Source organism: Tasmannia lanceolata, unplaced genomic scaffold, assembly GCF_043159265.1.
Source record: "Tasmannia lanceolata isolate RefF3 unplaced genomic scaffold, GAP_Taslan_0.1 ptg000016l, whole genome shotgun sequence".
In the NCBI taxonomy this organism is placed as follows: Eukaryota; Viridiplantae; Streptophyta; class Magnoliopsida; order Canellales; family Winteraceae; genus Tasmannia; species Tasmannia lanceolata.
The window spans coordinates 6,864,113-6,876,334 of record NW_027518693.1 but is presented as its reverse complement, the minus strand read 5'-3'; the positions used below and the strand labels follow the sequence as shown (position 1 = coordinate 6,876,334).

The window sequence follows — 12,222 nt, the reverse complement described above, 5'->3', positions numbered from 1 at the left end:
AATTTAGGGGACTGATATTTTCACCCCCTTTAACGTTAGTGGTTAAGTTTTCAAGGCAAAGATGCCAAAAAAAAATGTTTAAGGGGGGTGAATTTATCCTCAAGCAGTGCACCATTCTCACGGAATCCATTTCGGGGGGATTTTATCCGTTTGGGGGGTGGGGGGGGGGCAATCTCCAGTTTTCCTTTCTTTTTAAATTGGCTACAATAAATTTTGGAAACTCAACTATAATAAATTTTGAGTTATGACTTTTGACAGCTGTTTGGATGGTAAAGGTTAATATGAGTTAGTGGATTAATCAAAATTCAAAACATGGTCCTGCTAATGTCATTAACATGTAAAAACAAATTAATTTTAGCACTAAAAAGTCTAAACTTGTATACTATATGTGTAAAACCAATAACCATGAGTAATTGGGAGCGGAGCGGGGCGGGGCAAGTTCCATCCCCGCCCCTGCCACGGGGAATTTGCTTAAACACCCGTCCCTATCGGAATCGAGGATTCCCCGGCGGGGCGGGGTGGACCCCGTTTTCACGTGTAAAATTGCCAGCTATATAAAAAACATAGTTCCACATTGGAAAGTGGAGAAAACATTTGCATAAATAGAAGAAGGATTTGGGAGGGAAAGGCTTTGTTCTTTCAAGGGGCATTGGATCTACTACATCAGAGTTCTTTCGCGGAGAGGCCTGGTCCGTGCCTCATCTCGCCGTATTGAAAAGGTTTTCCAAACATCATCTATTTTCTGTTTTTAATAAAAATTAGGTATGCCATATTTAAATTTGGAGGAAAAAACTTAAGCACAACACTCCCTTCAGGCTAGCATTCATATTAAACACTACAAAGTATAAGTATACATATCTTGGGAATGCGTAGGCAATTTTGCAAAAATAATTTTGTAGCTCAGAAGTCAGATATGAGGTGGCTCTTCTCTCTCGGAAAAGAGAGGCCACTAAATGGTTTTGCGTGTAATTGTAGACACTCGTATGCCTTTAATCTCCTACACATTAATCTGAAAATACCTTTGAGTTTTATCAAGCCCTTAATCAGTGAAGTTGCTTCGACTAGACCTAACTTCGAGTTGAGTCAAGTTGTCGATCCAAAACATATGTATTTTTGGGTTGTCAAATGTGAAGCCCAAAATACAGCTCGGCGCAAGGAGAATGTTGACCTCAATATTTGTTTCTCTTATTCCAATAAAGATTGTCATCCGAGTCATTTCGCAGTTTAAATAATAGATACTTGGAGTGTTAATTTTTCTCTTTTGAATCAAGACAATACAAGCAACAGAAAGAAACAGAGAATAAAGAGAAAAGCACAACACATTATGGGGGAGGAAATCAAAGACTTCCAACTTTTAGGCTACATGCACTATTCATGTAGCCTAAAAGTTGGAAGTCTTTGATTTCCTCCCCCATAATGTGTTTTGCTTTTCTCTTTAATCTCTATTTCTTTTTGTTAGGGCTGTTCATTCGGTTTAAACCGAATTACCAAAAAATAACCGAACCGAAAATTTTTGGTTTCTGTAAAATCATAACCGAAACCGATAACCGATGTTAAGGTAACCGAACTGAACTGAAACCGAATAATAGTTTCGATTTTTCGGTTAGTTCGGTTATAACCGAAATGCATTTCTGCAATATTTTATAGCCATTCGGGCCATTGCTGTGGAAGACATAGAGAGAGTGTCGGAGAACGGGAGAAGGAGGAGCCGAGGAGGAGATCCCACCGGAGAACTAGAGGAGGAGGAGGAGATCCCACCGGAGAATTGGAGGAGGAGGAGAGTCGGAGTCTCGGAGACGGGAGGTGGAGTCTCAAAGTCGAAAACCCTAGGAGATACCACGGGAGAACTGGAGGAGGAGGAGATCTCGTGAGTAGTCGGACTCTCGGAGTCTCGAAGACGAAAGGTGCCAACTTGCCAAGGCGGAGCCGCGCAACTGTTTCTCAAATCTCTAAGTCGAAAAGAAAATCCTAGAAGAAGTGAAGAACAGTTGAACTAATGGGGGAAAAGAGGGGGGGTGGGTTTCGTTTAACTCTAGTCTTTTATACATTTTTTTTACTTTAACAGTTAAACACTTTAACTTTAGCGTGTGGGGGTTGTATGAAAATAAAAAAAGTGGGTTGTATTCACCAGCCCTTGTTAAGTCACACACTAACACGCCGTCCATGACACGAGAGCTCTCACATGTTTCCAATGCCATGGTAAATAGAGACACATGTGATGTGACTTGTGAGGAGAAAGGTGGGGGTGCTATTACTTTTTATCTTTCCAAGGCCATTGTAAATAGAGACACATGTGATGTGACTTGTGAGGAGAAAGGCGGGGGTGCTATTATCAAGATCACTGCACCTACTTTTAATCATCTAACCTTTTAAATCATCGTGAAAGTGTTTAAAATAGTGTGGCAAGTACCCAACCTATATCGGTTTTCAGTTTAACCGAAATTTTTCAACAGAAAAACCGCAACTGAAACCGATAACCGAAATTCTGAGTTTTATAAAACCGAAGCCGAACTGCAATCCCTACTAACCGAACCGAAATAACCGACAGAATTTGGTTCGGTCGGTTATAACCGATTTATGCACACCCCTACTATTCCTTGCTAGCCTATTGGCCGCCCTATTAGCTGATCTTTTAACTTGATAAAAAAAAAAGTTAGCCTTAGAGAAAAATGGCACTGACACATAGGGAAGGTGCCCCAGTCGTAGAATATTATTCCCGTCATCGACGGGAAGGTTTGGCACCTCGATGTCGGCTCCGCGTTCTGTTACGATTTGAAGTCAGCTACCGATAGATGGCCTATAGCCATCTGAATTCCCATGGCATCACTTTCCTTCCACCCAATCCAAAACCTCATCATCCATAAAGAAAACTGCTCAGGACTGGACGAGCTTCACTTCAACCATCTGTTTTTTTACTGTGCACCTCTACGGGTTAGGAATATTTATGGAGAAGATTTTCTAGGCACAGCAATAGAACCGTTTGGATGACCCAAAAAATGTGGTCCTTCTCATTAAATAGTATCCACCTATAGAGATAGGGCCCCACAAGGGTTTTGCCACGTTGGTCCCCACTTAAAAAAATGAATGGCTTTAGAGATCATCCATTCGTGTGGGCCATTGTCTTTTTTATACACCCTAATCGGATCATTCTCCAGTCCACATTGTCGGATTCGAAAGACAAAAGGTCCAGAAAGGAGTAGAACCCCTCTCTCTCTCTCTCTCTCCGGCTCTCTGCAACCCTTTTGTTGCAGAAAAATCCTCTCTTTGTCTCTGTCCAATTATCCATTGAAATAGCAACAACAAAGATTCATGGACAAGTTCTCAAACCTTTCTCTCTCCGATTCCTCACAAACCCTTTTACCAAATCTTCCAAACGATGTAGCTCTACAATGTATTGCAAGAGTCCCTCGATCTTTCCACCCAAATCTCTCTCTAGTTTCCAAATCATGGCATTCTCTCCTCCACTCTCCTCTCTTCTTCTCAACTCGCTCCCATCTAAACCTCACCCAACAATTCCTCTACATTAACATTCGAATCCACCTCTCCTCTTCTTTCAAATGGTTCCTCCTCGATCTTTCCCAAAACCCTAAAAAACTCTCCCCACTCCCTCCCCTTCCCTCCCCCATAATCGGATCCTCTTGTGTAGTATTGGGTCCTCTTCTCTTTGTTTTGGGCGGATCCGTAAACGAAATACCCAAATCAACGGTCTGGATTTTCGATGCTAGGATCAATAGATGGGAAATTGGGCCTAGGATGAGGGTAAATAGGGAATTCGCTGCGTCTGGTGTTTTGAATGGGAAGATTTATGTTCTTGGTGGTTGTTTGGTTGATTCTTGGACTAGATCATTGTCATGGGCTGAGGTTTTGGATCCTGAGATTGGATCGTGGGCTCCTGTTCCGAGCCCGGTTGAGGTCCGGGAAAGATGGATGCATGGGAGTGCAGTTTTGGGTGGGAAGTTTTTTGCGATGGCGGATAGAGGAGGGGTTGTTTTTGATGTAGAGGGTTTGAAGTGGGGTTGTGTTCCAATTGAGCTTGATTTGGGGTGGAGAGGGAGAGGTGTTGTTGTTGATGAGATTTTGTATTGTTATGATTTTTTGGGGAAAATAAGAGGGTATGATGTGGACGAGGATAGATGGAAAGAGTTGAAGGGAATTGGGAAGGAATTACCAAGGTTTTTGTGTGGGGCTACGTTGGCGAATGCTGAGGGGAGGTTGTGTGTGATTTGGGAGAAGAAGGGTGAGGGTAAATTGATTGATATTGCGTGTGGGATGATTGAAGTTTGTAAAGAGAGCGGCGGAGAGTTGCGGGGTTCGGTTGTTTGGTCAGAGGTTATTCTGACGATTCCGAACGGGTCTTCAATTGTTCATTGCTTGGCGATTGGGTTATGATCTTATAGAAAGTTGGGTATGTTTAATTGTGAATACTATGATATTGATGAAGAACTTGTATTTTATTTATTTTTGTTGGGAACGTATTGTTGATTGTTCCTTGTTGCATGAAATGATAGTTTACCTTTATCACTTTCTTGGGGCTGAAAGACCATTTTTCCATGTACGTTCTATCAAAAGAGTAAATGAAGAAAATGTTCTAGTGTTTCTGTCATTTGGTAGGATTCATTTCATAGGGTTTGGTTAACTAAATTATTTAACAATATTTTGAAAACTAAGAAGATGCCTGATGAGTGGAGGAATAGTACATTAGTACCTATTTATAAGAATAAAGGAGATATTCAGAGTTGCACCGATTACCGGGGAATTAAGCTAATGAGTCACACCATGAAGCTTTGGGAGAGGGTAATTGAGTTTAGACTAAGAAAAGAGACTAAGGTGTCAGATAATCAGTTTGGCTTCATGCCCGGACGATCGACTATGGAAGCTATCTTCTTGATTAGGCAGTTAATGGAGAGATTTAGAGAAAATAAAAATGACCTTCATATGATTTTCATTGATTGGAGAAAGCATATGATAGGGTTCCCAGGAGTGTTATGTGGGGGGGTCCTTGAAAGGAAAAAAGTGCCGATTGTTAACTAACCAACTTAACCAACTTCTCCAAAAGCTTAAGCTGTTGGAGAAAGGCGTTATTTATCTTTTATACTTTAACACCTACTAAATATGTTGATGTGATTAAGGATATGTACGATGGAACAGTAACTAGTGTGAGAACCACGGATGGAACTTCTAGTAAGTTTCCAATTACAATAGGACTGCACCAAAGATCAGCTCTAAGCTCTTATCTTTTTACACTAGTTATGGATGAGCTTACAGAGGGTATCCAGGATGAGGTGCCGTGGTGTATGTTATTTGCAGTCTTGCAGATGACATAGTATTAATCGACGAAACCAAGACAGGAGTAAATGCTAAATTAGAGTTATGGAGAACTACTTTGGAATCTAAAGGTTTTAGATTGAGTAGGACTAAGACAGAATATATGGAATGTAACTTTAGTAATGTAAGGAGGCGGGACGAGGATGTAGTAAATATGACTGGACAGAAGGTACCTAAGAGGGATATCTTTCGCTATCGTGGTTCAATTCTACAGTAGGAAGGAGAGATTGAAGAGGATGTTAACCATAGAATAAGAGCAGGTTGGTTGAAGTGGAAGCTTGTCTCAGGAATCCTATGTGACCGTAAAGTCCCTACTAAGTTGAAGGGAAAGTTTTATAAGACAGCTGTGAGGCCAGCCATGCTGTACGGCTCAGAATGTTGGGCCACCAAGAAGCAGCATGTGCATAAGATGAGTGTAGCGGAGATGCGAATGCTTAGATGGATGTGTGGCCATACAAGGCTAGATAGAATTGAAAATGAAGGCATTCGTAAAAAGGTGGGGGTGACTCCAATTGAGGAGAAGATGAGAGAGCACCGCTTAAGATGGTTTGAACATATCCAACGTAGGCCTTTGGATGCTTCGGTAAGAAAAGTCGACTCGTGCCAACTTGCTGGAGTAAAAAGAGGTAGGGGCAGACCGAAAATAACTTGGGTAGAAACAGTGGGGAAAGACTTGATAGCTTGGAACATAATAGAGAACATGACCTTGGATAGGATAGAATGGAAGAAAATGGTCCATATAGAAGAACCCAAATAGAACTAGGATTAGAGCTAGGTAGATTCCTTTTACCTTCTTCAAGAATTTTTTCTAAAGGATTCATTTAGCCGACCCCAACTAGTTTGGGACAAAGGCTTTGTTGAGTTGAGTTGAGTTTCTGTCATTTGGTACTGTGGTTAAGTTGGTTCTAGAGAAAGCTTTGGAGCACTATTTTTGAATGGTAGACAATTTTATTGCAAACAAAAAAGACCGAGTTGGTCGGTACACGAGAACAAAAAACACAAAACAAGACCAACAAGAAAAAAACAAAACAAAAGAAAGACTCAAGGAGGGAGGGAATCAAACAACGCCAAAGCTTCTTTGGATACACCATCTCTAGCTAGCCCATTAGCTACAGAAGTGGTTGAATGACGAATATGCTGGAATGCAAAAGAGGAAGATCTAACCCAATCTTGCATTTCATCAAAATACAGATCAAATCTCCAAGGATGAGCAAGAGATCCCTTGAGCCATCGATTGACATTCAGTGAGTCCCCTTCTATCCATCACATTATCCAACCCGTCTCCAACCAAAAGATTCAAACCTTGTTGAACAACTCTTACCTTGGCCTCAGTAGCAGCCGCCACCCTTATGAGGCCCGCAAAGGCCCAAATTACCTCCCAAGCTCATTTCTCAGAACACCTCCAATAGGATTCCCCAAGTTGGAGCCATCTAAGTTCAACTTTAAAGAACTGGCCACAGGAGGAACCCACTCTTGCACAATTTTAAGTCTACTCACCAAGCTGAAACACAGATCTCTCCAGCCTTCCCATAAAGCAAAGGCTGAGACAAATTTGAAACAAGGGAGAGACTTTACCCAAGCTATTGTCAAAGCTATCATTTTAAGGAAAAGGAAGACCGCGCTTTTAGAAACACCTTTGAAAACTCTGGCATTTCTTTTTTTCCATAGAATCCAAATTGTGGCTAAAAAAGCCACATTCCACAAGTTTTGGAGCACTTTTATCTAATTCGGAGTCTGTTGCATGCCATTTTCAGGCATTCATTTCCCCTTCGCTGTTTCACCTAAACTGTTTCTACCTTTTTGAGCTCTCTTCTCTAGCATTCATCTGCAAACCCTAGGCTTTGACCAATTATTAAGTCCCTCCCTAGAACAGGAGGGGGAAAGTCCATCGATCCCTAGTGTCCAGTCAAAGTAAAAAATTATTACCCATTTATTATTGTCCTATTAAATTATCGGATCGTATAATTGGAAATGATAACAGAATGCATGTTATTAGAATGCTCTAATGCCAATTTCTCTTTCAATATTTCTATTTCCATGGGGTATAAGATACCCTATTTCCATGACCTAAGGGGGGCGATATTGAAAAAAATTAGTGCATCAGATGCATCCCTACTTAGCTGAGATCAGAGTCATAATTTTCCCTAGGTGCAATATTATGACCTGTAATTGGACAGATACAAAACTATGCCCATTAATTAACTTCTTGTTATATTGGCCCAAGTGGTTGTTTTTCTCAAATCTGTTGATACATCTAACATAGTAAAGAATATCAATGCTTTACTCTCCAGTTTTGATTCGATCATTACCCATGTTGTTCCAAAGAATGTCATGCAGTTTATAACTGCCAATGATCCTCTTTTTAATGGTAGCCAATTTTATTCATAAAAGAGGGACCGGGATGGTCGATTCAAGAAGCAACACAATCATGAAGAGAGAAAGAAAATAACATACAAAATAAGATACAAGATCAAGGGGGAAGAAAATCAACAAGCGCCAAAGCTTCCTTGGAAACTCCTTCTCTAGCAAGGCTATCGGCTTCCCCATTAGCAGAGTGACGAACTTGCTGATAAATGATTGAGGATGTTCCCACCCAATCTCGCATTTCATAAAAAAAATCGGGTCAAATCTTCATTGGATGGGGGTGGGAACCCTTGAGCCAATGGATAACATTAAGGGAGTCCCCGTCTATCACCACATTATCCATTTGGCCTCTAGGTAACAGTTCTATACCTTGGTGAATTGCTCTCACCTCCGCCTTTGAAGCATTTGCCCCCCAATGGGGCCAGTGAAAGCCCAAATCACCTCCCCGAGCTCATTCCGCAAGACACCACCAACTCCAGCTGGGTCGGGATTCCCAAAACTAGATCCATCAAAGTTGAGCTTTAAGAACCCACGCGGTGGGGGAACCCACTCTCGCACAATTTTATGCTTGATCTCCGCGCTTAAGCACACCTCTCTCCAACCATTCCATAAATTGAAGGCGGAAGCTTGATCCCCACGCTTGCACAAAGCTACAGATAATAAGTTTCAGATTTAATTTGGAACTTTCTACCAGACCCGTTTGCGCTCCACTACATAGATCTTGTGTTAGTAAACTTGGCCAACCCGAAAGCGTTGCCAATTATTGCTAGCACGATAAAGAAACCTCGGAAGATAGCCATATTTATCTATACTAAAGGCTTGCTGCATTTGATGACGAATACATTTACAAAAGGGAAAATTTTTGTGTCATTTCACTTCGATAAAGGTTTGCAACAAATTTCTTGACCGTACAAAGTCTTATGGTGCATTGAAAGTCTGCAGCAGATGTTTGTTTCGGATGACGACCAGCCATGACGTTCTTAGTACACTGTTGAATAATGCCTTTTGGTCAAACTTTAGATCCATTCTCCGTAATTTGCTTAGTAGATAGCCAGGGCAAACCTGTCATGAGTTATTTGTATGAGACCATTAATAACGCTAATGAAGCCATAAGGGATAGTTTGAGGAAGAAGTTGGAGTACATGCAGGGCAAACCTTAATAGAAGATGAGATAATCAGTATAACAGTCTCCTTAATGCAGTTGGTTGCTTCATCCGGCATTATTTTTCATTAGCAGATTGATACAGAATGAAGGTACGCAAGATATCATCACTGCTCACGTTGAGCAGTAGAGCAGAGCCTCAGATCACTTTCGCATAGAGATGCCAATCTGCAATAGAAGCAAGATGGGTCCAAGTAATCTGTCTATATCTTACATTTTGAAGTTCATTTCATTTAGACATTTTGTCATGCATTGCCGACTTTCAGATCTTTATCATTACAGCTGCATGGTGGTCACAATTTGGTAATGATGTCCCAAAATTGTAAAGCTTTGCAATTAGGATGCTTAGCCAAACTTGTAGACTTGTAGTATGATAAAATGCAAAGGGAATTGGAGTACTTTTGAGAACATCCACTCTTAAAGCAGAGCAAGTTACTGTACCAGAGATTAGACACTATGGTATTTGTTTACTACAAATCGAAATATCAATGGGGGTATAATACACCGTTCCACGTACTATTAGATGCAGATGATGCTGATAGAATTGACATGTGAATTGAAAATCACAAGTTAGCTTTTCTTTTATGAGGACTCTTCTGTTTCTGAACCTTTTTGTTTTGGGTATTCAAACAGTCTATTAGTTTTGGCCATCGCAGCCTTGTGGCATCTGATTCTGGATTTGGAACAAACAAATTGAAGGTCTGTTCAGCTTATGTTCCTGGTATCTGTCATTTTCCTTGTTGAATTTCTGTCTATGAGAAACAGAGCAGCTGTTTTGATTGTTTTCAATATATGTTCCTTTGAATGAATGCATAACCATTTCACAAGACAACTTTTGAATGATGACACATATTAGCTTTCAAGAAAGACATTAATCTTGATCTCCCAGTTCAAATAATCCTATAGTATTTGGAGTTTGATGCTATGTTTGGTTGCCGGGTTTTTTTTGTGCCTGGGAGTTTTGTGGGAGAGTAAGTTAAATTTTGGTTCCATCCCATGTTTGGTTGCCTTTTAGCACTAGGTTTATTTTAATCCCACTCTTGTAATGATTACTTGTGGGGTGAATTTTTTAATCCCACTTTTGTAAGGATTGCCTTTTCATCCCATCCCAAGATAACCCCAGGAACAAAAATAAACTCAGGAACCAAAAATAAGCTTGAGAAGAATTTTTTTCTACCCAACAGTTCAAGCAACCAAACAAAGGTTTTTTTTTCTCCCACCATATCTCCCAGGGTTTTTTTTTCTCCCACATAACCAAACATGGGATTTTTATTTTACCAGGATACTTCCAGGACTCTTTTTTTCCCACCTATCTCCCAGGGTATTTTTTTCTCCCACATAACTCCCGGGAACAAAAAAAACCCGGCAACCAAACAGAGCAATGATAAGATGTGGGGAAGTTCAACTCGTTGAATACATATGAAGCTGGTCCTAACTGAAGCAATTTCCATCATTCCTGCCACACTTTGACTAGATAGTTCTTTATTCTTTTTGAGTGGTCCTCTGAAATGATAGAATAGTTTCTGAGGCTATTGATGTTTGCAAAACCATGTTTTGATAATGACACAAACTCACCCTGTCTTTTCTTTTCTCATTGGCTGCTGAGAGCTTTTTGGGAATTGTAATAGCTTTTGACAGCAGCCAGTTAAATAATGAATGACAAGGTGAATTTGTGTGATTATCAAAACATGGTAGTGCACATATAAGTAGCATTTATCTTATTCCTTTCTCCCATGCCGAGCATTAATTTTGTAGGTTCTCCTTGAATGAGATTATTTATACATTGTTATTATATATATTTTTTTCATGTGGCTCATTTTGCTTGGTTTACAATTTGATTTCTCATTATTGATCTCGTCTCCTTCATTTCACAGGTCGATGCCAAATAGCGAGGGGGCAAGAAAGGAGGCAGGTCATAGTGGAATCTAAGCCTGTTTCTACAAGGATGAAGTTAAAGAGGCCCGTTTCTGCAAGGATGAAGTTAGAGAGGCGACGATGGAGAGATACAGTCCAGAAGGTTGTGAAAGATGCCAAGAGAATGCAGGTGAATTTATTTTTTTTTGGGTGCCAGAGGAAACAATAGACTCAGAGGTTGCAAAAACTGTATATATCTAATACAGTAATATTAGAGTAGCTAATGACTATGTACAATTAAAATACCATTCTCTAATACAAATTGTTACATGCCTGTGTTTGTTTGGCATAAGAAAAAGCTAACATTCAAACATCCGAATCACAAAGGAGAGCTCGATTTCAGTAAGACATTACATAAAAAGAACATGATTATGGGTGTGTTTCTATGTACACCTAAATGGTAATTTTCGTTGCAGTTTTTAGATTGTGGTTTAAGGCTACTGATATTGGCTCTACCATGTTTTGATAATGGTACGAACTGACCTTGTCTTTTGTTATGTAAGCAGCTGTCAAAAGCTATTACAATTCCCAAAGGGAGTGATAAATCGACCCCCTATGTGTCTATCTCTCTCCTATTTCTCTCTCTAACCTCGAGGCACATATAGGGAGTCGATTTAAGGTATTTGGGGGTTGATTTATCACTGCCCTTCCCAAAAAGCTCTCAGCAGCCGATTAAAAGAAAAAGGACATGGTGAGTTCCGCTCATTATCAAAACATTGTAGTGTCAATATTAGTAGCCGTCTTTAAGTGTAAATTGCAAATTAAAAAAATCTAAAATTTCTCTTTTGGTGTGAATCAAAATCCATGTTAGTGGAAGGTTTAATTCAATTTAGAGATGGGCCAGCTGATGAACGCTCAGGATCACTTGTTTCTAACTAGAGTATCCAGTACTAAGAAGGAAAGAAACTATTTCCATACCACAATTAAAAACTGCATATAACGTGTTCTTCCTAACAATCTATTTAAAGCTGTCAAGTATGGCAGTCTGCTTTTACTCTAGTAGATTACTTGTACTTGGGTCCTTCTTTATTTAATCTAATGCAGATAAAACATGATCTCTACCATGGAATAGCATACCAGACTCGGTCGCTAGTAATGGAGAGTTTCTTTCATGTAGAGGAGAGTGTTCATGAAGAAGAGATGTGTCTGTTTGTTTACAACCAATGTTTGTTTTGGTGATTTCATGAGAGGCAGCAGATGGAGATGAGATGCTCGAAGCCATTGCAATGGATCACAGGATGAATGGGTTTAATCCATTGCAGTGGCTTTGGGTATCTCTTCTGCATCAATGGTCGAAAAAGCGTGATCGAGGAGAGCATCGGATTGCCACGTTCCAAGCCAGATGGAACAATCTCGTTGGATTCATTCTCTTGGTATTTGATATCCCATTGGATTGACTGATATATAGATTTCTGGGCTCTTTTGCAGGAAAGAGATGGGAGTGAAGGAAGATGACC

General features: G+C 40.2%; 1 protein-coding gene across 1 annotated transcript; it reads left to right on the top strand.

Annotated features, from left to right (window-relative positions):
* The first annotated feature begins 3,146 nt into the window (after window positions 1–3,146).
* On the top strand, window positions 3,147–11,068 carry SKIP6 (SKP1 interacting partner 6). Its single transcript, XM_077357445.1, has 2 exons — window positions 3,147–4,405; window positions 10,726–11,068. Exon 1 carries the CDS (start codon window positions 3,310–3,312, stop codon window positions 4,387–4,389), a length of 1,080 nt encoding a protein of 359 aa, XP_077213560.1. The 5' UTR covers window positions 3,147–3,309; the 3' UTR covers window positions 4,390–4,405; window positions 10,726–11,068.
* Window positions 11,069–12,222: the final 1,154 nt, after the last annotated feature.

Excerpts from the sequence above, each read along its gene's own strand:
- SKIP6 (XM_077357445.1), top strand. The coding sequence starts at position 3,310 with ATGGACAAGTTCTCAAACCTTTCTCTCTCCGATTCCTCACAAACCCTT.